At 37.9% G+C, this 27,627-nt stretch overlaps 1 protein-coding gene across 2 annotated transcripts in view; it reads right to left on the bottom strand.

Moving 5' to 3' along the window:
* The window catches only part of CSMD3 (CUB and Sushi multiple domains 3), a 623,909-nt gene that overhangs the window by 210,248 nt on the left and 386,034 nt on the right, over positions 1–27,627 (bottom strand). For both annotated transcript variants that reach the window (XM_088149036.1, XM_088149037.1), the window contains 10 exons: positions 24,314–24,501; positions 23,149–23,337; positions 19,200–19,316; positions 18,547–18,762; positions 17,696–17,884; positions 13,735–13,904; positions 10,584–10,740; positions 9,942–10,133; positions 7,824–7,950; positions 7,532–7,734 (listed from right to left, as the gene is read on the bottom strand). In XM_088149036.1, coding sequence (XP_088005162.1) covers positions 7,532–7,734; positions 7,824–7,950; positions 9,942–10,133; positions 10,584–10,740; positions 13,735–13,904; positions 17,696–17,884; positions 18,547–18,762; positions 19,200–19,316; positions 23,149–23,337; positions 24,314–24,501 — 1,748 coding nt within the window. The remainder of the gene's footprint in view (positions 1–7,531; positions 7,735–7,823; positions 7,951–9,941; positions 10,134–10,583; positions 10,741–13,734; positions 13,905–17,695; positions 17,885–18,546; positions 18,763–19,199; positions 19,317–23,148; positions 23,338–24,313; positions 24,502–27,627) is intronic.

Raw genomic sequence — 27,627 nt, 5'->3', positions numbered from 1 at the left:
GTTTTAACAATTAAAAGGGATATCCAGATTACAAATCAGAAGAGTGAGTTGGAGAATTATTTTACTTTGGATCAACAGAAGGGAAGTATTAAATCTCTGAAGTTGCTTCTGAAAACAGACAGGGAGAAAATGATAAGAAATCTCTATGTGGGACTTTATTTGAAGAGGTTACTGAAGATCAAGCCTCTTAAAAAGAAGAAAAAGGTATTCAAAGAGGATTTAAGTAACCACGGTTAAATTGTGTAAGTTTTGAATTTGGGTTCTTGTTATTGGAATCTTTTTTCTGACCAGGACTGTAAGACTGTAAGGACTAAAAGACTGTAAGACTAGCTACGGTCAACCCTCAAGTCCGACTACCAAGGCTCAGTGGAGAAGTACCATCAAATAGTATGCTAGAAGATGTCAATGAAGCCCTCCAGACAATCCCTACTACTGCCATAACTCAAACAAATGAACTGGTATAAGCCACAGCCGCTGTAATCCTGGAAATGCTTGGCTACACAGTCAAGAAGAACAGCAGTACATACACACACACACACACACCCCCGGAAAATGAGATTGGAGGCTAAGATCAAGGAAACTCGGAGAGAGGTCATTCAGCTGGTGGAACTATAGAAGGGTGTGGAGATTAAGGATAAGACCTAGCTATTGAAAAAATATATGGGCCTGACTCCAACTGAAGCCCTAGACACTGCTAAACAAAGGCTCACAGCACTGGCTGCCAGGCTAAGGAGATACACTAGAGAAGCAGAGGCCAAGAAGATAAATGCCCTGTTCCCCAAAGAACCATCCAAAGTATACTCCCAACTGCAGTGCAACCACACAGCAACAGCTGAGCCACCGGCAGCAGAAACTGAATAGTACTGGAAGAACTTATGGGAGAAAGAGAAGATGCATAACACCAGTGCAAAGTGGCTACAGGACCTGAAAGCAGACCACAGAAATCTCCCAGAACAAGAACCAGTCACCATCACAGTAGCAGACATTCAACAGCAAGTCAAGAAAGAGCTGGACAGCACCTGGCCCAGACATGATCCACACCTACTGGCTAAAGAAACTAACAGCAGTGCAGGAACACCTAGCAGCACAGATGAACCAGCTGCTAGCAGCAGGCTGCCACCCAGACTGGCTAATACAAGAAAGGACAGTGCTGATCATGAAAGACCTCCACAAGGGAACAGCATGGTCCAACTACCAGCCAATAACCTGCCTCCCCACAACATGGAAAATTCTATTAGGCATCCTAGCTGCCAAGCTATAAGACCATATGGGCCAGTACATGACAACAGCTCAGAAGGGCATGGGGAACAACACCAGAGGCTCAAAACACCACTTGCTCATTGATAGAGCAGTTGTCCAAGACTGAAGGTCTAGGCAGACCAATCTGAGCACAGCCTGGATTGACTACAGGAAAGCCTATGACTCAATGCCACACACATGGATCTGTGAGTGCCTGGCACTATACAAAGTCAACAGGACACTAAGGACTTTCCTCAAGAACTCAGTGGGACTGTGGAAGACAACACTGGAAGTCAACTCAAGACAGCTCGCACAAGTGGCCATCAAGTGTGGCATATACCAAGATGATGCACTGTCCCCGCTGCTATTCTGCATAGGCTTAAACCCCCTCAGCCAAATAATCATAAGGACTTGATACAGGTACAAGTTCAAGAGTGGAATCACCATCAGCCATCTCCTCTGCATGGATGACATCAAGTTGTATGCTAAGAGTGAATGAGACATCAACTCACTGATCCACCTGACCCGGATCTACTGTGAGGACATTGGGATGTCATTCAGACTGGAGAAGTGTGGCAGGATGATAGTAAAGAGAGGGAAGGTAGTTAAGATCGATGGAGTGGAACTACCAGTGGGCCACATAGCAGACATACAGACCAGCTTGGTATCCCACAGTCACATAGGAACCATGATGAAGAGGCAAGGAAGACAGCAATATCCAAATACCACCAAAGGATAAGACAGGCCCTGAAGAGCCAGCTTAATGGGAAGAACAAGATCCATGCCATCAACACGTATGCCCTGCCAGTCATCAGATACTCTGCTGGGACACTGAGCTGGCCAAAGGAGGACATGGAGGCATCCGATGTGAAGACCTAGACACTCCTCACAATGTACGGAGGTTTCCACCCCAAGTCCAACACCCAGAGACTGTTCACCAGCCAGAAAGAGGGTGGGTGGGGTCTGATGAGTGTCAAAGCCACTGTTCTGGATGAAACCCAGAGCATCCAGGAGTACATCAGTAAGATGGCACCCAAAGATGAGCTGCTGAGAGAATGCTTCAGGCAGCAGCAGACATGGGAGGAAGTTCAAGTGGAGGAAGTACCATGGTAAGAGAAGCCCCTGCATGGGACGTACCATCAACAGAAAGCTGAGGTGGCTGACATTGGGAAATCCTATCAGTGGCTGGAAAGGGCTGGACTAAAAGACAGCACTGAGGCACTGATCATAGCAGCACAAGAACAGGCAACTAAACACCAGATCCATAGAAGCAGGGGTCTACCACACTAGGCAGGACCCAAGGTGCAGATTGTCCAAAGAGACCTCAGAGACAATCCAACACATAGTGGCAGGGTGTAAGATAGAAGGCAGGAACAGCATATACTGAACGGCACAACCAAGTAGCTGGCATTGTGTACAGGAACATCTGCACAGTGTATGGGCTAGAACCCCCCCAAGTCCAGATGGGAGATTCCACAGAAGGTCATGGAGAATATCAGGGCTAAGATCCTGTGGGACATCCAGGTCCAGATCCAGCCAATCAACTAGACATCGTGGTAGTAGACAAAGACCAGAAGACAGCGGTAGTGATAGATGTAGCAGTGCCAAGTGACAGCAACTTCAGGAAGAAGGATTATGAGAAGCTGGAGAAGTACCAGGGCCTGAAGGAGGAACTGGAGAGGATGTGGAAAATAAAGGCCAAAGTGGTCCCAGTGGTGGTAGGAGCACTCAGAGTTGTGACTCCTAAGCTGGGAGAGTGTCTCCAACAGATCCCAGGAACAACATCCGAGCTCTCTGTGCAGAAGAGTGCAGTGCTAGGAACCGCTAAGATCCTGCAGTGAACCCTCAAACTCCCAGGCCTCTGGTAGAGGACCTGAGCTTGAGGAAGAGACATGCCACCCATAAGGGTGAGAGGGGAATATCTATATCTATATTTTATTTCCTATTATTCCTTTTATTCCTTTTCTTTCCTATTTGTTAGAGAAAGTTAGGAGTTAGTATGTAAAAGGGACCTATTGGATCTAGTTTATATATATATGTATATATATAATATATATGTATATATGTTACTATTATTTATATTATTCATGGTTATGGGAATAACTTTTTTTATGTTTTACTTATTAGAGAAAGTGATAAGTCAAGATGCAAAATATATTTAGTAGTTTAAGTTTAAAACATATGGTTTATTATTACTGGTACTCTTAATGCTTTTGCTCTGTAAGACTGATTGATTAATATATATATATATATATTAATGATGAGAAATGGGAAGAAGAGTTTATTTTTCTGTAATATCAGAGAAGGTGTTAAATTACTGTAAATGCTTATAATTGTCTGGAAGGAGGGGGGATTCACTTTCTATGCCTTTCTTTTCCATTTTCCCTTTTTCTCTTTCTTCTTTTTTCTTTGTATACCTTTTCTAATTATGTATTAGCTTTTAATTATGTAAAACTCATAATAGAATAGAATAGAATAGAATAGAATAGAATAGAATAGAATAGAATAGAATAGAATAGAATAGAATAGAATATAGAAATCTTTATTGTCACTGTACTATTTGTACAACAAAATTAAATGCCACCCCCGTGCAGCTTTAAAAATATAAAAACCATAGAACACATACTGTAAAACACATATCACACATAAAACATATAACACAACCTTCACATTCCATATTGCACAACCCCTGATGCTGCATTAATACTGCACTGCACTGTACGATAGAATTCAGTATAGTTACAGCTCTAAGATAGAAGCTATTCTTCAGCCTATTCGTCCTTGTTTTCATTATCCTGTACCGTCTGCCAGATGGTAATAGTTCAAAGAAAGAATATCCCGGGTGGGATGGATCCTTAAGAATGTTTTGAGCCTTCTTAAGGCAGCAGGAACTATAAAGTTCTTCCAAAGAGGGGAGAGGGCAACCAATGATCCTCTGGGCAATGATGGTAACCCTCTGGAGCGCTTTCCTATCTGCCACTGTGTAGTTAGCAAACCATACATGGTGCAGTAAGTTAAAATGCTCTCAGTGGTACAGCGGTAGAAGGTCACCAGCAGTTTTTCATTCAGTTGTTGTTTCCTGAGAAGTCTCAGGTAGTATAATCTCTGCTGGGCCCTCTTAACCAAGGCTGCAATATGAGCGCCCCAGATCAAGTCCTCCTTTATAGTAACAACCAGAAACTTAAAACGGGCCACCCGCTCCACTTGGTCTCCAGGCGAAGAGATGCTGCCTAGGGAACAGTCTGATAAGAGGGAACATAGCCCACAGCTGCATAGTGGGCGGAGCAAGAGGCTCACAAGAGACCCTCCCTAATTTCTCAGAGGTAAAGGCGACAGCGGGAGAATTGTACTTTCAGACTTGCAAGATTCTGTTAATGTAGCCTTACAATAAAGTAGAATTAGCTCATCTGGTCATGTTTCCTGACTGGTCTACCTGGGAAGGCTGACAGCTCCAGAACCCATCTATTAAAAATGCCATCTTCTGGGACTGAGGAGCTGCGCCTTCTCTGTTGCAGGGCCTGCACTATGGACCACTCTGCTCCTGAGTCTGGAGGGCTCTGACCTTCTTGGCCTTCGGGAAGATTGTATAGACTAAGGCATTGGGCTGGGGTAATAAATAAGCCCAATATAGGTATGATTTATATGGTCAGGCTTGTTATATGCAGCCTTGCATGTTAGATGGGCAGTGACATAGATTTTCTAAAGAAAAATAAAAAATAAAATTTTGGACTAGATGGGTTTGGCAAGGTAATTCCTGATATCTCCTAGTGCCGTAGAACTGTACACTTCATAACCAACACTTTGAATTGAGTCTGGAAGACTATTGACAGCCACTGCAGAGAGGTATAATTCCACAAAGACACATTTCCTTAGTAGCAGTCAGGCAGCCACTGTATTTTGCACCACCAACAAAAGCTTTTGAATTGTCTGGAACTGCGGTGTGTCCTTGTTCAAGGAAAAGAGCCAGTTTGGGGTAGTGGTTAAGGCACTGGGCTAGAAACTGGGAGATCCTGAGTTCTAGTCCTGCTCAGGCATGAAGCCAGCTGGGTGAGCTTGGGCCAGTCACCCTCTTGCAGCCCTAGGAACCAGGCAAGGGCAACCACTTCTGAAATCATGCCAAGAAAACTGCAGGGACTAATCCAGGCGATTGCCAGGAGTTAACACTGACTTGAAGGCAGCCAAAAAAAAAAAAAAATTGTTCAAGAAAAGCAATCCTCATGATTGTTCTCTGCCTGCTACGTTAAGGCTTTTAATAAAGCAGACTTTATTAGAAAACAAAATAACTGGTTTTTGTATTGAAGGGCTTATAGTTTAGAAACTGATGTTGACAGCAAAAGATGCTATAAAATTACAGATTCCCCACATGAGTAGGAAGAATATTTTAGAAGCTGCCAGCCATAGATTTAAGTTGTCCATAGAAACTTCAGGAGAAACTTAGTAAGTGAAAAAAAAAATGAGATTTTTCTAATTTGTTTAAACCCAAAGGTTGAATTTAAGGCATATTCAATATCATATGAGCATTGTTTTTAGATATAACATTTTGTATGGTTATCATAAATTTCTGAACCCCATTTTCCCTTGTAAAACTGAAATCTAAAGTTTAGTGTATCTGTTAGATCTTTTGGAACAACCGTTCAATACAATGAGAACTTCAACTGAGAAATGGAAATGGCAATTATAAAAATTGCAGGGAAATACTTCATACATGTTTAAACAGCAGTTGGAGTGTCATTTATTTGAAATATTTCTACATAGTTCTAGATTTAAAAACAAATTCTCTGGTCGATTTATATTGATCAAATGAATTAACAACAGCATATTATATTATTCCTTAAAAAACCCAGAATACTATAGAAGACATAAGATTTTAAATATGTATATATGCATATAAAATACAACAAAGATAAAACAAAGTGAAAGATTTCCCAGGCTCCCCTACAGTCCCGAGGTTGCTGGCAGTCTTCCATCCAAGGTCTAACCAGGTCTAATATTGCTTAGCTTCTTAGCCCAGACAACATTGACCAGAAACTGCCACTTAATGAGACTCATGAAGATAAAATTGAGCAATCTATAGCAGGTCTTGCCTGGCATCTAAACAGGGATGAACACAGGGTATGAACACAAATGTATTACACACAAAACTGGGAAAACCTTCAACTGCACCATCATAGGTGCATCTTGATGTTTTTGACCACAATCTGGGGATATACCACACCTAAAAATGAATAAGTAAACATTCCTAAGGGAAAAATAGGTGGCATGACTTAAAATGAAATATCCTTCCTTCATTATTTAACACTACTTCTACTCACTGATAGCATCCAGCGAAGGGTAGATTTTAATACATTTCCAGGTATCAGTCTAGATGCCACAAAGTCCTATATACCCAAGAGTTAAGTAGGAACAGCTTTAAAATTACATGTATTGTGTTTAAACCTATGACCTGGACTCATTCCTGTGCTTAGACACCATCTGTCAAAGCCAAAGAAAGGGAATACAGTGGCCACTTTCACTATTTCCACTCTCCCACTCCATATGTATACACTGACATCATATAGATTGAATCTTAAGTTGTAAAAATCATGTTTCCAAGATGCACATGAACAATACTGAACACTTTCTGGAACTAGCCCTTGAGGTATTATCAATTTAAAAGTAGGAATTAAAAAGAAGAATCTTCAAATATTGTATATAAAAGTAAAAAAGGTAAATGCTTTCCTTGATTTGAGCTTGGCTCCTGGTTTTTACATGGATAAAATCAAGTAACTTCTTAACCATAAAGGAATGGTTAGCTACTGATGCTTTCTGGATGTTTTTCAAATTTCTTGTACTATCTGGTAGTTTCTTATCAAGATATTAATCAAGCTATCCCTGCTTAACTTATTTAAATGTCACCACCAGTTATAGGTAACGTCTAAATAGAAATAAAGAACAACATAAAGTTCACAGAAATAATGGTTATTTAGTTGCTTATCACATACTCCAACTATTTCCATAAGCAAAAATGATGCATTTGTTCATAAATATGATTACCTTTCATTGTAACATAATAATGAGTATGTTTATGTGTAAGAGAGAGAGGGAGAGAGAGGGAGAGAGAGGGAGGAAGGAAGGAAGGAAGGAAGGAAGGAAGGAAGGAAGGAAGGAAGGAAGGAAGGAAGGAAGGAAGGAAGGAAGGAAGGAAGCCATAGACTAATTAATTTATAACCTAGCAGGACTTTTTACAACAGTTTCAAAATCTAGTCAATTAAGAACTATTTTGAGCCATATATATATATGTATATCAACTTACTTGAAAATTGAATGGCAAACCCAGATTTGCTGATATAGAAGTCTGTGTCAAATTGTATTGTCACTATGTTGAGAGTGCTGTGAATGCCTTCTGGAATAAGAGAGCCACTAATTTCTTTCAGCAGCATGTCATTTTCAGGTGGACCATCCCAAACACGGAGAATATCATGTGAGGCTTCAGTATCAAATGCAAGAAACTGGAGGCTGTAAAAAATACCCATGATTCATGTCTAATTACAAATAAATAAAAAATAAATAAATCTTTGCTACAAACTAAGATCATACTGGAGTACCTGACAATGTTTCCTGGATCTACTTCAATCATCCACATGCAACGCAGATTATTATCATAAGGAAAAGGATAGCCTGGGGACAAGATTCTTCCTGAAGATTCTCCTTTAAAACGACCTCCACATTCAGCTGGTGAAAACAAAGTAGAAACTGGTCATTATTTCTGATAAAACATCTACTGACAGTTGTCTTCTGTCTATGTATGTGGAATATCATTTCTTATCTATGTATATAGCAAATATTTTCTTAACTAAAGTAATAAAGTAACTAAAGTAAGAAACTGGGAATTCAATTCATAATTTATCAACTCAATTTTTAATGCCACCCAGAGTTGCTGCTGGTCAGATGGGTGACTCTATTGTATAAATAACCAAACAAACAAACAGTAGAGTCCAATTTCTGATACAGGCAGTCTCAAATAATACTATTGTTGATAGAGTATTCAGAACAAGAGTTTGAATTCCTAATTGTTTGAATGTTTTGTGTGAGTACAGCATCATTAAAAGAGAAGACAGGAAAAGGTCAAGGCTTTTGAGCTAAGAAAAGCTCAGTGGCCAAAGCAGATGGCAAAATATTTTGAATCCTATGGAAGGCAGAATGTGCCTCTGCATTTCCTTTCTGAACGCTGAAAACTCATAATCCACTGTGGAGCATTTATCATTCAAAAGTGAGATAAAATCAATTCTCCCTTGAAATTTACCTCTAGAATTTTTATCTGATGAAGCCTAGAACTAGGAAAAGTGTTGAAATGCTGATAATCCTCTCCTCTAGATCTCTCACCCCAGCACCCAAGGCTTTGGTGGAACAGCTAGCTAACTAAACTTGTTAGAAACAAACCCCAGAATCAGTCAAATTGAAGTTTTGCTAAGGTTTAAATTTTATACTTTTAAGATACTGGCATAATACAAGGGCAGGGAGAAAAAATGGGAAAACTTCAATTTGGTTGTCTATATTTTCAGATAGTAAGTGAAGGCTTAAATAAATAAGATCCATGTGTGGCACTTGATATCTCTGTCATACCATACATCAAATAGATATTTAGGTAGATAAATAAGATATTAAGAAAGTTTGCTGAAACCCACCAAGTCGATGTCATTGATGCCTGGTTACACAGGTTGCTGCAGCAGCTAAAGCATGTAGAATAAGAAGAGTTTTATCCCAACCCTATTATAACACCATCTTACGTTTAAACTAAATACAGGTAGTCCTCACTTACCAACTGCCTTGTTCAGCAACTGTTCAAAGTTACAATGGCACTGAAAAAGTAGGTTTATGACTGGTCTTTGAACTTGTAGTTATTGCAACATCCCTGCGGTCATGTGATTGTGATTTGGGTGCTTCACAACCAGTACATATTTATGATGGTTGTACTGTCCCATGGTCACATGTTTGCCATTTGCAACTTTCACAGCTGGCTTCCAACAAGCAAAGTCAATGGGGAAGCCAGCAGGAAGTCACAAGTCAAGGACTTGTGATGTCATGCTTAACCTGTGGAGATTCGCTTAATGACCACAGCCTGAACTAACCTATGTTTGGTGCAGTCACATGATTTTTCACATCAACCACTATGCTTAGCGACAGAGTTGCCAGTCCCAATTGCGGTCGGTAAGTGGGGACTACCTGTAGTATGCAAACTATATGTCGTCCTGCTCCATTTCCAGTATGGATTAGGACCAATAGGTGAAAAGAAAATATAATCCAACCCCTCTAACTGTTTATATAATCATCCAACACCTTCAATTGTTTAAAAAGGAATGAAAAAGAGAAGAGATGAGTGAATGTTCTAGCACAACTATTTTCAGAATCTCCTCCATACTTTTAAATGTGTGTGTGTGTGTATACTTATGTAATGTGTTTTTACTGTATAGTTATGATAGTTTGTCAGTAAAAGTCCCAGGAAAGACCCTGATTTAAATGTCTTCTTAGTCATAAAGGTCAGTTGGAACTCAATTCATTATCATCCTTCAGCATAATCTGTATCATAAGATTGTTGTAAGAAAAGAAAAACTGTGACACAATATGGGTCTCTCTGTATGAGAAAGAATAAAAATAAAAGTACTATTTTCTCTCTCCTTTGCAAAGTGACAGATATACATTTCTGGTAACAAGAAATTGATTACCAATACAAGATGGCAGGGGATAATCCCACGCTCTCCTTTCTCCTGTCATGCATTTCAAAAGACTACTCCCATGGAGAGTATAACCAGGGTTGCATCCATAAATGATAGTGCTGCCAGCAAAATGGCCTTGATCACTGATTTTGTATCCAAATTGTGGCACACCTGGATCCTCACAGTGAGAAAGTTCAAAACCTGTGGGAAGAGCACAATCAACAATGTTTCCAAGACAGGATTTTTTTTTTTTTCCTCCAAAGCATAGATTGGGGTTTAAAAGTAAGCTGTTTAATGCAAATGTTTGCTTCTTGTGACTACGTAAGTACCATAATCTTTTGGGTTGATGAGCAAAGGATGAGCTGCTGTTGATAAACTCTAAAGAGGCTCCTTTATCCCAAGCCAGACATTTTAACCATCCAATTCCATATGGCTTACCTTCATTAGCAGCAAGGTACTACATATTTACTATTAGCAGTCAATATATATTGGGTTGGGCATACATTTGAATGACATATTATGCAACTATCTCTAACATTATCCATTCAGCATTATTTCTGATTTACTTGTAGTGCACTGTTTTCATCAAGTAAAATAAAGGTCAGGATCATTTCTTATCCAATCCTTTATTTTACTTTCTGAAATACTTACTGGTATATACGAGCTGGAACCCTTCATCTGTTCCCTCAGAATCTGAATTAAACTCAAGCCAAAGATGATTTGAAGTACTACTCAGCGTCAGTCCTCTTAGAGAAGCTCCAGTAAATGCACCCAGCAAGTGTGCTGTATTATCTTTCCCATCATATATCTGAAAAGCAAATTGACTTTAGATAATTTCCATAAGCAGAAAACAGAGTAAACTCAAAACTTCCACTGAGCTAGATCAGGACTGCTGAATTTACTTATGATATAATAACACAAAGTATTGTCTTAAGAACCCTGATGATTATTACTTTTAAAATAAGCCAAATTACTTTTCTTAACTGCATGACAAAGGCAGGACTTCCACTTCAGCATCGGATTTGTAAAAAAGGACAGCTGTTTACTCTGCCAGTGCAAACGTTTTAAAGGTGACACCCATTTTCTCTTTTCAAGTCATATTAAAAGAGTCTCTGAAGTTTATTTCTATGAAAGCAGTTTACTAATTCATATACTGATATCAAAACAAAACAAAGCAAATGATTGCAGTGAAACTAGCAGGCAAACTAGCTATAAGTCTAAAGGACATTGTAATCTATATGCAAATTAGACATCTAGGCAGCCTGGTTGGCTTTTAAAGTACCAATTTATTTATTATCTTAAACAATTTCCACTCCCCTGCAGATATCCTTGGAAAAATGCAGGAACATCAGACATTATTAAAAGTTGAGGATTTTGTTCACTTCATACACTTAACTTGGTTACTAAATTAACCCATTTTCTGGGTTCACCTAATACACTGAATCATAAACTGCCAGATATGCTGGATGCCTGCAAAGTCACCAAATAAACAAACAAACAAACTTTAATTTGATTAAAACTTATGTTACGGAAATGTAGCCAATAGATGCTGAGGGTCTTTTTTTCTTTTTTAATCATTGCATGTATTGCATTAATTTTGCAAATGCCATATTAACTCTTTCAAATTTTAAGAAATAGTTCTATTTACATTTGCCTATGTCTGTAAAGTAAGTAGAGCTGATCTCAGAAAGAAGAAAGGAATGCATGAGCCATTAAGGGAGGACTTGCAGAAAAGATGATGCAGTCTTGAGAAAGGAAAGTATGAGAAAAAAAACTCAAAATCATTCTGCCTTCATTTTGTTTAGTACAAGATGGGACAGAGAGAAACTTAAAGAGGCTTTCAAGATTCTATTATACTAGCTTTACAATAAAAAGCCCTCCTAGAATCTCTGCCATGCCTGTTTATTGAACTGTTCAGACTTGAAGGGCTGACAGCAATCACAGGTCTACCCATGATGTGGTTCCACATATTTATGATGAAGGCATACAGGCATACTAATCATTGATGAAACACAGTAAATTAGGCAACAACTGTTTCTCAACATAATTTCAACATGCATGAGACTTTTCAGGGGAAGGGACCCATGAGATTCCATGGACATATTCCCAAGAAAGCAAAGGTAGAATCTCAGGGTTAAAGCAATACTTCCTCTATACTCCTGAGTGGAGGGTGCCCAGTTCTTCCCTAGTTGGATATCACGGCACCCAGACCTTCACCCTCCATTTTTCCCCCCTCTCCTGCATGACTTCTGCAGGCCTAAGCTGTCCTTTATCCATCTCCACCAGTGTACCAGCAATTCTGGTTGCTTCCCTGATCAAGATGCTCAGCAAAAGATCATCTCTGATGTTTATCTACTCCTTGGAAACAGGATAAGGGAACAGTAGTTCCCTTTCAGAACCCCATTTCAATTAGGAAGGGAAGCCAGACATTTGTTGTGTATCTAAAGTACCTCAACTTCTAGCACTTACTAAGGTGCTAATGTTGAGCACCAGAAACGTTGCTGTCACTTCCTGGAATCAATATACACTCAGGTCTGTCTTTTCCAAATCTAATCCCCTGCCTTGGCTGCTAAATTTTATCAAACTGACTTTTTAAATAACTAGTTTGCATGAGCTGAACAACAATATAACACCTCTGCTGTAAATCTAAGAGTCAGGGTGCCATACAATAATGCAATTATTTTTTTTAAAAAAAGGATGCAGTCCTCATCCAATTAACACATTCATTTTAATATCCCACCTCTGTTTTGATCTCAAAACTCAAAGCAAGTTTTAATTCCATTAAGGATTCAGATATCAAACAAAGAAAGCAAATAAACAAAAACAAACATGATAATGCAGAATTATTTTTCTGCATTATTTTTCAATTTTTCAATATTTCAAGGATATCCTTTACCAACATTATCCACTGTATTTTAAACACAGACCAAAAATGGTCTGCCCCAGATTGATTGATTATTTATTTTTATGATAAGAGATATTGATAGTAGCATTCCGGAAGAATGAAAGAAGGACATATAATTATATCTAGTTACAAAGAATGCACATTAAATGCAAAGTTCAGCTCATGAGACTGGTTAGAATCAATCAGAATAAGTTTCTTTTCCACAGATTGGAAATGATGGAGTAATTCTGTGAAGGGTGATACTTTGATACTTAATTTGACATGCTTTATTCCTGCATAATGCTCTGCATCTCCCTAGATACTTAGACCATTTGTGCCTTAAATATAAACAAGACTCATTTGCTAATAAAGACTTTCATAAAATATAACTGAGAATCCTCTTAAAAGTTCTACTAAAATCTTCAACGTGTATTTCTGAAGGGAGATACTTCTTCTGTTATTTAAAACTGTCACACATATGGTCCTCAATACACCCCAAACCTCCCTAGGTAAAGTAATCTCTAGGTAAAAGGATTACGTCCTTAATCTTAATTGTTAGACAAGTGTATAACCAAAAAGGCAATCCAATATTTGGGTCCCCAAGGTGTAAGGCAGCATAAATCCTCCTGAGCAATTTGAGAAGAAATTGTATAGGCTCCCATTAGGCAAACAAATTCAATATAGATTGCTATTAATATCTTACACAGGTGGACACACACAGAGATGCACACTTTTACAGCCAGGATGATGATAAAGTAATTAAAGATCCTCTTTATTTTTTAATGTTTTAGCTATTTAAAATAAAGACAAAGCAAAATCTACTTTTCCCTGATGGTTAACTTGACTTTGTTTACAATGTGATAACCTGGTTAATGGCACATCTTTTCAGAAATGCATCCCTTCCAAATTGCAACATACCTTAAGAACATCTGCTTGTGCTAAATGGAATGTTCTGGCAGAAATATTAATCCCCTTCCCTGCTTGCACCTGAATGCTGTAAATACATTCGTGATTGTTTTCATAGTTGAGGGGATAATTGGGGGACAGCAATATTCCTTCATTAGTGGTGGCAGAAGCTCCACATTCAGCTGTAGGTAAAACAGAATTCAATGTATAACTCAGTAGAAAACATACAGGAAACACCACTGCAATCTGATAATTGTCCTGCCTGTTCAACATAAATTCCTGGTAGTAATAATCATAAGGGACAAAAATGGCCATTTTCATATTCTTCTTCATCATCTTCTTTTACATTATGTCCCTTGTCTTTTATTTTCCCCTCCATTTATTTTTCTGGACATTTCTGAAAACGGAAATAAAGCAGAAATGGTAATACCCTGGGTGAGATGTACAGAATTTTAGGAAGGAAGGAAGGAAGGAAGGAAGGAAGGAAGGAAGGAAGGAAGGAAGGAAGGAAGGAAGGAAGGAAGGAAGGAAGGAAGGAAGGAAGGAAGGAAGGAAGAGTCTTAAGTGTTGATTCAATAGAATTAAGCACAGGGGTGAATGGCAGAAATAATGATGGGTAAGAAAGAGTTGTATTTCAAAACTGATAGGAAAAAAAAAAGGATAAAAAAAAGAAAGCAGTTTCATACAGAAACTACATTAAGGATGACTTTAGAGAATACTTTATTAAACATAAGGGGATTATATTGCAAGAGAAGTGTAATTAATCATTATGAACTGTAGTTAAAAGAAAGAAGAGATTAATGAAAATACCTGGTTATAACAATGCTAATAATTTTAATACAATAAAAGGTAATGAGAAGTTTGGGAAGTCAGAGATCTAGAATGCCAGCTCACCCACATTCATCTCTAAAATTAGGATACTGTTTATTTTGGCCGCTCCAGGAAAAACGTGTAGGGCTGTGCAGAGCATTGCATGTATGTATGTATGCATGCATGTATGTATGTAATCTGTATTCCACTCTTTCCTAATGGTGCTTCCCAAAACATGTTAGCCTAAGCTAAACATCTCCCCTTGAAGCATTTTCATGTCATGTCATGTCATGTCATGTCATGTCATGTCATGTCATGTCATGTCATTTTTTTTTTTAATGCTTGCAAGGTTGCTTCAAGAGAAATCCATAGCTGTCTAAAATTGTTTCTTATTTTCCTGGTGGTTATGCTGGAATCGCTGTCTTTCTTTACACTCGGATGGGCAAATAATCAGGCCTAGTCTTCAAAGCAGCCATGAGATCCACTGGGTATGTTAAAAAACAAACAAAAAAACAGCCAAGATGGTGTCTGCAATGGTGTGATTGAAACTCTACCTGTTTTTTATATATCACATCATTTTGACTTTTTTAACCACACCTGTCAGCCCCATTAGGTCTCCTAGGAAACCAACTCCATGGGAAAGGTAAAACTACTTTTACTGAGATTGGCTCTAACAATAATCTTGCAAATTGGATTATGCTATACATCCTCCCCCTTCTTACACTCCTCTAAATAAGGGAGGTATCTGTCTGAGCCTCTTCTGAATACTATCTGTCTATTGTGGACTTCGAACATGTTTTGCTCCTTGTTGTTTTGGTAACACAGTTTGTGTATGAAGATCATCTTCCTTACCCTTTACATCAGCCTACAGAAACCCTTGAAAACAGCTGTGTGAGTCTTTCAACTGATGGTTTAATGCATTAAAATCTGCTTAACTACACTGTGAGAAGTTTTAGCCCTCTTTCCTTATTCTGGGGAGGGAGGGGGAACTGCTGCACTTCTATAAAAGATTCCAAACAAGCACTATAATAACATATCAGAGGTATCACTAGATAAGTTTCTAGTAATCATCACATTGAACTGTTGTCTGAACACATGGATGAAATTGTAGTTAAAAACAAGTGTTTCTGACAGAACGGGTATCCACAGAAATCCCAGAAAATTAATTATCTGAACAAGCACAGTTTTCTCACCGAGTAAGTAAGTAAGTAAGTAAGTAAGTAAGTAAATAAATAAATATCCCAGCATTAATTTTGGGTGGTAGACTTATTTTAAAATACTGCAAACTAGTGAGAATCCTTACATTTACACAAGGCTTCATGCTTCATAAAACTAAGTACAGGAAACATGGCTGTTAGTTCTTCAGCCTAAAGTCAATATTTAGAGAAAATTATAATTTTACAAGCTGCTTTTTCCTATTCACCAGTTATAAATATGTTTTTGAATCAATGTGGACGAACTATTTCCACATTAATTTATATTTTCGCAGTAATGGCCCAAATGGCCCCGTCAAATTCTATGAGTGGCTGGATTTTCTATAGCTTCAATCTATGTTTCCACATAGTTTCATTAAGGAAATTCACATTAAAACCTTTTGCTCAACAGCCGTTCTTTAGGAGTCTCAGAAGAGAGAGATATTAATGTGAGAAATTAGAATCTCCTTTCTTTCTTTCTTTCTTTCTTTCTTTCTTTCTTTCTTTCTTTCTTTCTTTCTTTCTTTCTTTCCTTTTTTTTTAAGTTATATTGCTCTGACAGTGAAAGGAAGAGATGGTTTCTTCTTTTATGTTGAGCATGTATAAAAATGTAAAGGGAAATGGTGAACCAGAACATCAAGATTATGTTACTATAATAGTTAGATTGGATTTTAGGATGATGAATGCACCATACTTAGACTGTTGTAAAGAGAACTAATCAGGGGAAGCAATTAACTGAAGTTGTATAAGATTCTACTCAGCCATGGGTGAGGCATGATTTGATTAAAATTCCTCTACCGAGCAGAGGTTCACTTAATATTATTATTATATGTTAACGGAATCACAGGACCTCTATGGCAAGACCTCCAACCTCTGTGTCAGTTCTTACACAGTACTTAATTCTAACACCCTTCATGTCACTCATTTTGGAAGCAATTGGTTTCCAGATATTTCTATTTTTTATTGAATTTATTGAAACTCATTTGAGGGGTTCTTGGTGAAAAACTGTAGTGAGAAAGCAGAGATGCCCACCCCCGCCAAAACACACACACACACACACACACATACACAGAGGCTTCTAGGGATAAGAAAAATCAAATATTATATGTGGCAATAGAAATTATTTTCAATGGAAAGTAAGATATTTCTAAGGGAGAATAATGGAAAATGCATGACAATAAACATTGACAAAGTCTTTTGGAATGTTTTTTGAAATTAAAAATGTTTGGAGATAAGAATGATAATCCAGTCTTAAGATGTTTCTCACTGTTTTCAGATTGGATTCATTAGAGGCCAGTTACTGAGTTATTCTATTAGAATTTGGCGATGGTGTTTAAGCCATCTCATCAAGAATCTGTTTCTTGAAACATGATAATTTTGGCTGTGGTCTACTTTTAGCTTATTCTTCACATCAAGAAACTGCATAGGATCATCTGGCATCCTGCATATGTTGAATGGACAGACAGAATATTTCCTAGAATCCGTTGCAAGGTATAGGTATAGATTTCATTTCAAACAGAAAAATTATTTGTTGTATAGTTTGGTATGTCTGGCTTGGTTTGCTTGATCTTGAAACTGTTGTTTATTTCCGAATATTGTTCTTCTCCCACAATGCTAGAAATTCCAATACAAATGAAGATGTGGAACATCTTTGCTTCTGGAACAAAGATAAAACTGGCAGCTGATATTTTGATACTTCTTCAAAACTTTACATGTTAAATATATCCTTAATGTGGAAGTTGATAACACAGAGGAAAAGTTATATAGAACAGTTGAGTGTTGAAACTCAGCATCAGACTTCATGCTAAACCAGAAAAACCTGACAAATTAAAGTGAAAAGACATGAGAAATGTAAAGACTGTACTGTATCGAAACTCATAGGTGTGCACCATGCTTAGACATGCTGTATCGTTGCAAATTTATGGACAATGACTACACATACAAGCAAATGAAAGCAGCTGACCACGTACCCACACACCTGGGCAGAGGTGCACTCCACACTCTTCGGCCACCACCAAGGCAAATAATTTCTGAAGCTCCCTCTAAGCGGTATCCAGAAGAACAGGAGAAAGTAAGAGTGTCTCCTACTTCAAAGTTCATTCCAATTCTGCTTCCAAATTGAGGAGTCCCAGGGTCCTCACAAGGCTCCAGATTGTATTCTGAGATAGAAAAAAATACAAAACAACATCTCCATTAAAGGGTTTTAGCATCTGAAAAGCAAAGATTCCTTTAAAATCTGACTCAGCCAAAATAACTAAGTGTTGCTACCTTATGACAGACCACACCTGTGTACCTGAACATCAATTTAGCTTTCAGATACTCCCCCCTCCCCATGCATGCAAAAATCAGTAATAGTAATTCAACTAGAGTTTATAATCATGCCCATACATGCTCACAGAATCTGTGAGATGCTGCTATAAATGAGCACAAGTCTGACATATAAAATGACCCCCAAAAATATGCATCTTGAAAACAAGATCTATTTTCTTATGAATTTATTCAGAATACTATGTCTTGAAATTGGTCTTGAAACCTCTCTGATGTGCTATGATTTCCCCATTAAATAACATACTCTTTTTATTACAATTTTCTTCAACACCACTATAAATGCTGCAACAGACATATTGAGATTTGTGGAATGGAAGTAACAACAAAAGCAATTGCAAAATGTATTTTTTTTAGAAAGAAAAAGTTATGTATCAGAAAAAAAAGGGTAATATTTGGATTTTTCCTTCTCACCCTACCCCATCTCTGTGCCTCTCTGTGAAGTAAATACTGCATTTTCTTCAACCTAAACAAATAGCTTGTTTTGTTCTCCTACCTGAGAAAGAAATATTAAATCCTTCATATGATATTGAAAAGTCAGAAATAAAACGCAACTGAGCCCTGAAATTTCCATAGAGACCAGCATTGATTGCAGATGGAAGTTCTGAACCAGTCAGGCGTGCTAGTGGTTGAGTGAAGCTGCGATTTTCCGTGATTAGTAGGTAGTCATGATGATCTTCCAGATGAAAGGTGTGAAAGGTAAACTGCACTCCTATTAGAAAAATAAAATTAGACTCATATAGTTAACATGAAACCAATTATATCACTGATTAAACTCATACATTTCATTCCAAACATGGGCTCAGAAAATTAAACAAGATTTATTTCACCGTTGCCCTCAGGGTCTTCATCTCTTTGTCTCTTATCTTTATCAAAATCATATTTTTGGATTTCTAGATATTCATCTGCATTTTGAAGGTAGCTAAGAGGAAGGATAAAAAGCCACTATTCCTCATTGACAAATGTACAAAAGTGAAATGTTAATGCTAAATCTGTGCCTAAAATAATAAGCTAAACTGTTTAGTTTATTATTTAGTTTATCTGTTTAAAAAAAATGTTGCTTGATAGTTCAAATGATAACATTTAAGCATAACATTTAGGGTGCATAATATGAAGCACATTTAAATGAAATATAAGTAAATTATGTACCTTTTCCATGTGTTACATCCACAGTCCATGTGCAATTCAATGAATTTGGATACAGTTCAGGGTAACCAGGAGATAGAATAGTTCCACTGGGTCCTCTAACATCTCCTCCACAAAGAGCTGAAAATGCAAGGACAGGATGTAAGGAGGAGAATATAAGGACATCAGTATAGGCAGTCATTATAAGTTTGCCAAAGAGCAACTAGAACATCTAATATCACTACTTAAACAGTGCATGTATCTGGGAGGGCCTTAGGGAAACAATACAATAATCTCTAACACTTACACAAAGTGCAACCAACGTTTACACAAAGTGCTCACAAAGGAACACAATGAATTAATCATTAAGAAGCTCTGGTAGTAATTATTATGACTTGCTAATAACATTGGTTGATTTCAAAGAATTCTTAGTGAAAAATAATGTTTCCTTTACAGGAAAGAAATAATGTATATGTTCAATTTAACAGGAACTGTTAAATACACATAAAAGCATAACAGAGAAATGTTCAAGCAAAGACAGTTCCAACCAACATTCTCCTATAGTCCTTTCTCCTATATCACTGATTAGTTTTATTACTGTAATACTAAGCCATTGAATAAATCATTATCCATCCATTCATCCATCTGAATACCTTATAACTTTTTGAGGGGCAGGGGAAATCAAACCATATGCCTGGGAGCTGATGGCTGAACAACTTGACAGGTAGTTAAACTTGCAGTTTAACTTGACAGGTAAGCTTTTGCAAGCTTACACTTGCCCAGCCCCATCCTGTCACACATTAAGAAGAGTGATTGGTGGTTGTTTCCCTCACTGAAAGGTGGTGTTCAGTCAGAGGGAAAATGAAGCCAGGGAATCAATCAGTTGATTTTCAATTTTCAATTCAATTTTCTTTGAGTTGTCCTACATTAAAATTGTAAGGATAACAACAAGTATACTTAACAAGACTTATACTGGTCTTGTTGCTAACACAAAATAAGGCCCAGCATATTTTTCTGCTGTTACAAGGACTGGCAATGCTTTATGATGCTTTTTGAGGGATAGAAGTTAGTTCATTTATAGGTATAGTTTCTCTTTCTCTTTAAATTAAGCCAGCCCAATTTCAATGTGAAAGATACAGAATTACAAATTGGGAGCAGTTGTTTACTCAGTGGACAAGTCCCATTGTTCTAGAAGGAAAAAAGAAAGAAAGAAAATCTCATTTACATAATGAACTGCATGCTAGTTCAGCCACTTGAGAAAGACATTTGTCACAATATGTACTGTTATTGCACAGTAGAGAATACTCTTCACAGACAGCTTCTTAATAGTGTTTGTTTTTAGATAGTAAATATTTAGTGCCTTGTAGCATTATATATATATGTATGTATGTATGTATGTATGTATGTATGTATGTATATGTGTGTGTGTGTGTGTGTGTGTCTACTATCCAGGGAAGATATTCCCATCTGTCCTCTGTGAAGCTTTATCTACAGAAGTTTCAGAACATTCTTACAATGTCCCTTTTCAAGTTACAAAAAAACAGAGCACAGAAGGGCTGATGAACAACCTCCACTAGTCCACCTTATTCTTATACTATTTCAGGCTCAGTTGGTTACAATAGGAAAGTAATCTTAATTGCTCAGAATCCATTGTTCAGAAGTCCCTTGCTGATCCCTCTGCAAAGAAAGGAGTGAAATTGGAGGCTTGGTGTGTAGGAAGGGGCTGGAATTAGATGGCTTGAGATTGTTTAGATCCTTTAACTATTTGACCTGATCCTCAGCTGAGTCCTTAGATTATACGAGTTTAGGTATGACTTTATTTAGCCTGCAAACCAAAACAAGTTCAACCAGGTTCTGCCACCTGCTTGTAAGTAGAGACTGTGTACGTATGTATGTATGTATACATGTGTTTGTGTGTATGTATACTCCTTGTTCCTTGGGCAAAGACTCCCTAATGCTTCACCTGCCTACCTCAAATATGAGAGTGACACAAACTAAGATAGTCATGCCAGCTCAGACATTGCCCAGATTAACAAGATCCATGTCAGATCTTGGGGAACCAGGACAATCTGACAATAAGTGGACAACTGGAACAAACAAATGGATGAGACAAGAGAACCTGGAATTGATGGAATGCTACTATAACAGTAGACCTAATGAGAAGGGATATATGAAATGCATGAGGAAACTATGGATGGACAGAAAACCTATATTCACACTAACTGAGAAACAGGTAGTTACCCAATGTTTCAACACAGTGAAGAGGAAGCTGCTCTCACAACTTGAGATAGACCAATTACACATTACATCCCAGGCTCAAGAAGACCCTGAAGAACAACTGGATGTGCAGCCAACACCTGAAGCTGGAATGTCACCGCCACCTCCTCCATTACAGAGCACAGCAGCTGATATGAGGCTTAAGATCATGGATAAACTAGCTACAGTCAACCCTTGAGACTGATTGTCAAGGCTCAGTGGAGAAGTACCATCAGATAGTATGTTAGAGGGTGCCAGTAGAGCCCTCACAACAATCCCTACTACCACCATAACTCAAACCAATGAACTGGCATATGCTATAGCCTCTGCAATCCTGGAGATGCTTGGCTATACAAATCAAGAATAACAGCAGTTCCAGTACCGCCCTGGAAAATTAGGTTGGAGGCTAAAATGAAGGCAACTCGAGAAGTTAGTAAACTGGTGGAACTACAAAGGGGTGCAGAGATTAAGGATAAGACTTGGCTACTGAAAAAATACAAGGGACTGACTCCATCTGAAGCCCTAGAGACTGCTAAACAAAGGCTCACAGGACTGGTTGTCAAGCTAAGGAGATACAATAGAGAAGAAGAGGCTAAGAAGATAAATGCCCTGTTCCCCAAAGAACCATCCAAGGTGTACTCCCAACTGCAGTGCAAGAACACAGTAATAGCAGAGCCACCAATACCAGAAACAGAACAATCCTGGAAGAACATATGGGAGAAAGAGAAGACACATAACACCAGTGCAAAGTGGCTGCAGGACCTGAAAGCAGACCACAACAATCTCCCAGAACAGGAACCAGTCACCATCACAATAGCAGACATCCAACAGCAGTCAAGAACATGAAGAGCTTGATAGCACCTGGCCTGAACATGATCCACACATACTAGCTAAAGAAACTAACAGCAGTGCATAAGCACAGATAAACCAGCTGTTAACAGCAGGCTCCCACTCAAACTGGCTAACACAATAAAGGACAGTGCTCATCATGAAAGATCTCTACAAAAGAACAGCACTGTCCAACTACCGGCCAGTAACCTGCCTCCCCACAACATGGAAAGTCCTATCAGGCATCATAGCCACCAAGCTATAGGACTATATGGGCCAGTACATGAGCACAGCTAAAAAGGGCATTGGGAACAACACTACAGGCACAAAACACAGTTGCTCATAGATAGAGCAGTTGCCCAAGACTCAAGGTCTAGACAGACCAATCTGAGCACAGCCTGGATTGACTACAGGAAAGCCAAAAAACTAGAGTTTTTTTGAAGAAGCTCTGGGGCCCTTGTCCAAGGCTTTGGGATCCTGGAGTTGCAAGACGTATAACATCATATGTTGTACTATTATCTTAATTACTCCTATCTGCAAGAATGACTGTTATTCATTCCCACAGAGGAAAATACTGTGCTACCATATTAAGAAAATCATTAAAAAGTAATGTTTCTTATACCATTTCTTAATAATTGTTCAGAATGGAAAGAGATGTGCAATTGGTTTCTAAATATCTTTTTCTCAGCTGGCAGATTATGTAGCCTATGTCTCTCATCCCAGATGTAATTACAAGATTTTGGTAGAGAGTCTGTAATATTCAGTATATGTACACACACCCCTCACCCCCTAAAAATCAAGTTTAGACAGGAAGAATTACTATTGTTTTTTCAGTAAATATAATGAATTAGTCTTTATTATTAACATGGATAAAGCTGAATATTCATACCATCACAAGTAGGGAGTGGATGGCTCCACCAGTGGTTCTTTTCACAAAGCAAAGGTTCCTCATGATTCAGTCTATAACCTGGGTCACACCCAAACGATACAGTTGATCCAATGGAAAAATCATGCCCATAACGATGGCCATGTACAGGTATACCAGGGTCCAAACAAGAGTAGGTATTAACCATTACACCTGAAGTTCAGGAAAGAAATGAAGGGAGGGAGGGAGGGAGGGAGGGAGGGAGGGAATACATTTTAAATTAACGGATGAGGCACATTACTATAGATAGTAAGTTTTAGGAAGATTTTGATAGGAAGGAATGCATTAAAAAATGAGAGACATTATTATCATAGTGATAGTTAATTCTAAGGACCGTGGAAGTCACTAAGGACTGAGCAGGAACTTTCCAATTCTTCCGATAGAATATCAATATTTTTTTAAAAAAATTAAGAGAATAAAGTGGTTTTGACAGTGTGACAGTATTACCTTCCTGACTGCCCTGAAGTAGAGATGTTCATAATAACTTCCAGCCTTTCAATTCCTTCACTTCCATGCTCTGAAAGCTTTAATTATTTCCTACTTCTTACCCTAGTCATCAGTGGAGGGAAATGTGAGAGTTTATTCCGTTACAATCTTGGCTGCTATGTTCACAGAGACAGCCAATGTATTGACCTACCACTCCACTCTACTAAACCTTCTCCAGATCTCTTTTGCTTATAGGCTGTAGTTTGTGCATTCATTCTTTTCCATCTCACATAAATATTGGAATGGTGATTCAGTCCATTTCTGCAACTCAGATATCTGAATTAGCAATGTTTGTAGGAAATGCTGCTAACCAAGACACTGCAATTGGAAACCCATATCATTACTTCTCAGAGCAAGTAATACATACAGCAAGTAATACATACACCAAGCCAGGAACTCAGCATCTATCTTAAGGGGTAGAAGAGTCAGCGTAGCTGTACATGGGGCAAGAAACAAACTTTCATCCTTGTGAGTTAATAAATAAATTGGTAACACAGTCAAAGCCTCACTGGTGTGCTTAGGTCTCCTGACCACAGCCTGTAAACACTGGTGAAGATATGGTAGCCAAGACCTTGAAGGATATTTATGAACAACAGTATTTCACTCTTGGATTCCAAAAAATATGGAGAAAAAAAATACTTACTTTCATAGTGGATTTTGAATCCATTATTAGATCGACTGTTATCTGTTGTAAACAGGAGATAAATGAAATTGCTGCTACTGAACAAAAATTGAGGGACTTGTGTACCATTGTAAGAGCCAAGGAGTGGTGACAGAAGATTTGGTCCATCATGTACTTCAAGAACATCGTAATTGAGTTCTGTCTGGAATCTAAGTTGGAGAAACACACGAAGAGACATAAAATATAATCAAAGACTGCATGCCCAGAAAATTGTTACATATGCTATTTCAATACAATTATTCTTGTTTTCTCTGTCATTCAAAATCCTACTCCAATTAAATTTTCCAAATAATAATGATGAGCAGAGTTTGTTCCTTTATTTTGTCACTATTCTAAAACCATGGCAGATATTACTATAGAATGTCTCAGATGTCCATGTGTTTCTGAACATCTTTGAATGCATACATTTAACCACTCGACAGTGCTATTTCTCAAATTCACTTCTATGATGATAGTGTTCAGTTGCTATATTTACACCCCTTTATGCAGCATTTCAGTTTGATTCACTTCAATTTGTATTTTATTCGTATTTTTATTGAATGTGACCTTGAAAGAATTTAGCTAAAGTGTGAGGATTGTTACTATGGTTGATCGCACAGTCAGCCAGTTGTTTAGACTGGACTTGGCATTTTTATCCACCTATCGAGTTCTTCCCAAGGACCTAGGATAGGCAGATGTTGCTGTTTGATGGTGTTAAAGGTATTGTTGCAAGATGTAAGCTGTTCCTAGTATAAAGCTGCCTTTTGCAATTGACTGATGGTGATTTTTGTCAATGCTGATGGTCTTCAAGTGGTGCTCCAGATGTTTTGGGATTGCCCCCAAGGTACCTATTACTTGCCACAGTCATTCTACTTCTATTTGCAGGTCTTTATATTTAGTGATTTTCTCCAGTTCTTTCTCTTCTCTTCTGCTGTCTCCAGGTATTGCAATGTCCACTATCCAGACTTTTTTGTCTTTCTTATCAACAATTGTTAAGTCTGGGGTGTTATGTGGCAGGTGCTTGTCTGTTTGAATTCTAAAGTCCCAGAGCATTTTAGCTTCTTTATTTTCTATTATTTTGTCTGTTTTGTGGTCCCACCAGTTCTTGCTTGCAGGCAAATGGTATTTCTCGTAGACATTCCAATGCACCATTGTTGCTACTTTGTCATGCCGTTGTTTATAGTCGGTCTATGTGATCTTCTTGCAGCAGCTAACTAGGTGGTCCACTGTTTCTTTGGCTTGTTTGCAGAGGCAGCATTTGCTGTCTGTTGCTGTCTTCTCAATTCTGGCTTTATATGCATTTGTTCTTAAGGCCTGCCCTTTTTTCTTCTTCATCTGTCTGGTGTACTTGTAACATTCCACATTTACTTATGCTCCTTGGTAAGTAAAGTCATTGTTATTATTAGTATTGCCTTCAAGTTAGTTTTTGACTAGTCCCTGCAGTTTTCTGGCAACATTTTAGAAGTGGTTTGGGATTGCCTGCTTCCTAGGGCTGAGAGAGAGTGACTGGCACAAGGTCACCCAGCTGGCTTTGTGCCTAAGGTGGGACTAGAACTCACGCTCTCCTGGTTTCTAATCTGGTACCTTAACTACACTAAACTGGCTCTCTAAAGTATGACTAGGAATGCATAAATGTTAGGAATGTTTGAACCATTTGGAGGGAGGCTTTGTTAAGCTACATTTCTACACCTGGATCTTGAATCATCAAGGTTCTGTGTTGTCTGAAAAATTCAGCATGGCTGCTTCAAGTTCCTTGTAATCCTTGAGCTTATTGCGTGTGCTTGGAGAAAACAATTTCTTCTAGGATTGCTGCTGGAACCAAAACTGTACTGCCTCCACACCAAGGGTATCTGCAGAGTGGAATGGGAGTCAAAAATGTCAAGGTGGCACAATCAAAGTTTCACCCCTTTTTAATGTGGACATGACACAAGTAAAAAAGGGATGGAGCTTCAATCACATGGTCATGGCTGCCATCTTGACCTGCCTCCCCCAGCAGAGATCCCTGTATCACCCTGAGTAGCACAGAGTGGCATTTCAGGTCCTTTGGGGTTTGCCCCACAATGATGTCCATATTGGTTGCCAGTCCAAAGCGAGCATAAACAAGTAATAATTAGTTATCCACAAATCTAAAGAAATATGCACCAGATACCTGACATTTGGAATTTAATACTGCAAGTCAAAAATTAATGCTTCTATGACTTTATCACATAAGAATAATAGCATTTTAATCCACAGAGTCATAGCCATTTAATTTCTATTTATATGACAATTGCAATCGATTGTGTCTTTACACTTCCATTTTTCCATGATTTAATCTCAGCTAATCACCTGAATTACTATAGCATTAAATATTTTGCAAAGAATAAACATCTAGAAGCCTATTCACAAATATCTAAGTCTGAACAGTTAATACATTGGATTTAGATTGTCATAATTTGAAACGGCTAACTGAAGTTAATGAAACTTACCTAAGTCTGGTTGACTAACTTAAATCTCATTGGTTTCACTGTCTCTACATAAGATTGTCTTGAGCTAACCATTTCTTTTACCCCATACAAGAAATATTTCTTGAATAAAGTATAATAAATAGTGTTTAAAGTAAAAATCCTATAAAGTAAGTACTTATTTAAATTTCTGAGGCAAAATAAGATCCAGACATATATATTTAAATGACCACTAACATTAGAAATCTATTTTTTAAAGGCAAACCATTCATGGATTTTAAAAAAATTTTCCCAAGTCATATATTTGAAAGAAAATTTCAATTCATTTTTCAATTCATTACAAACAAACAAACAATGCATTATTTTATGGGCCACCCATTTTCTGTCTATCCAACTATGTTTATTTTATTATTTAATGTTTCAATTTATAGCCTGTATTTTTTTTCAAGACTTCAAGGAGGCAAGTGTATCATCTTCCTCCAATTTTTCTCAGAACAACTTGGTGAGGCAGGTTGTACTGAGATAAAACGATCAGCCCAAAACCACTAGGTTTGTTTTCGTGTCTAAGACAGCTTTGAACCCTGATCTCCTAGGTCTTCATCTGACTTCTTAAGCACCCACACTAGCTTCCTTATTTCATGTGGTATGTTTGAGCATAAAATTAAGGTTACACCAACTTGACATTGGAGAAAAGGTGAGATATGCATGTAAGTAAATAATAATAATAATAATAATAATAATAATAATAATAATAATAATAATTAGTAGTAGTAGTAGTAGTAGTAGTAGTAGTAGTAGTAGTAGTAACCAATTTCCATCATCTGGTGATTTAAGGTACTGGACTAGGAGCAG

Source organism: Python bivittatus, unplaced genomic scaffold, assembly GCF_059951505.1.
Source record: "Python bivittatus isolate LINGU-HERP-01145 unplaced genomic scaffold, Pbiv_v1 ctg000590_np1212, whole genome shotgun sequence".
NCBI classification, from domain to species: domain Eukaryota; kingdom Metazoa; phylum Chordata; class Lepidosauria; order Squamata; family Pythonidae; genus Python; species Python bivittatus.
The sequence above is the reverse complement of the archived record's forward strand: the minus strand, read 5'-3'. Positions and strand labels throughout refer to the sequence as shown.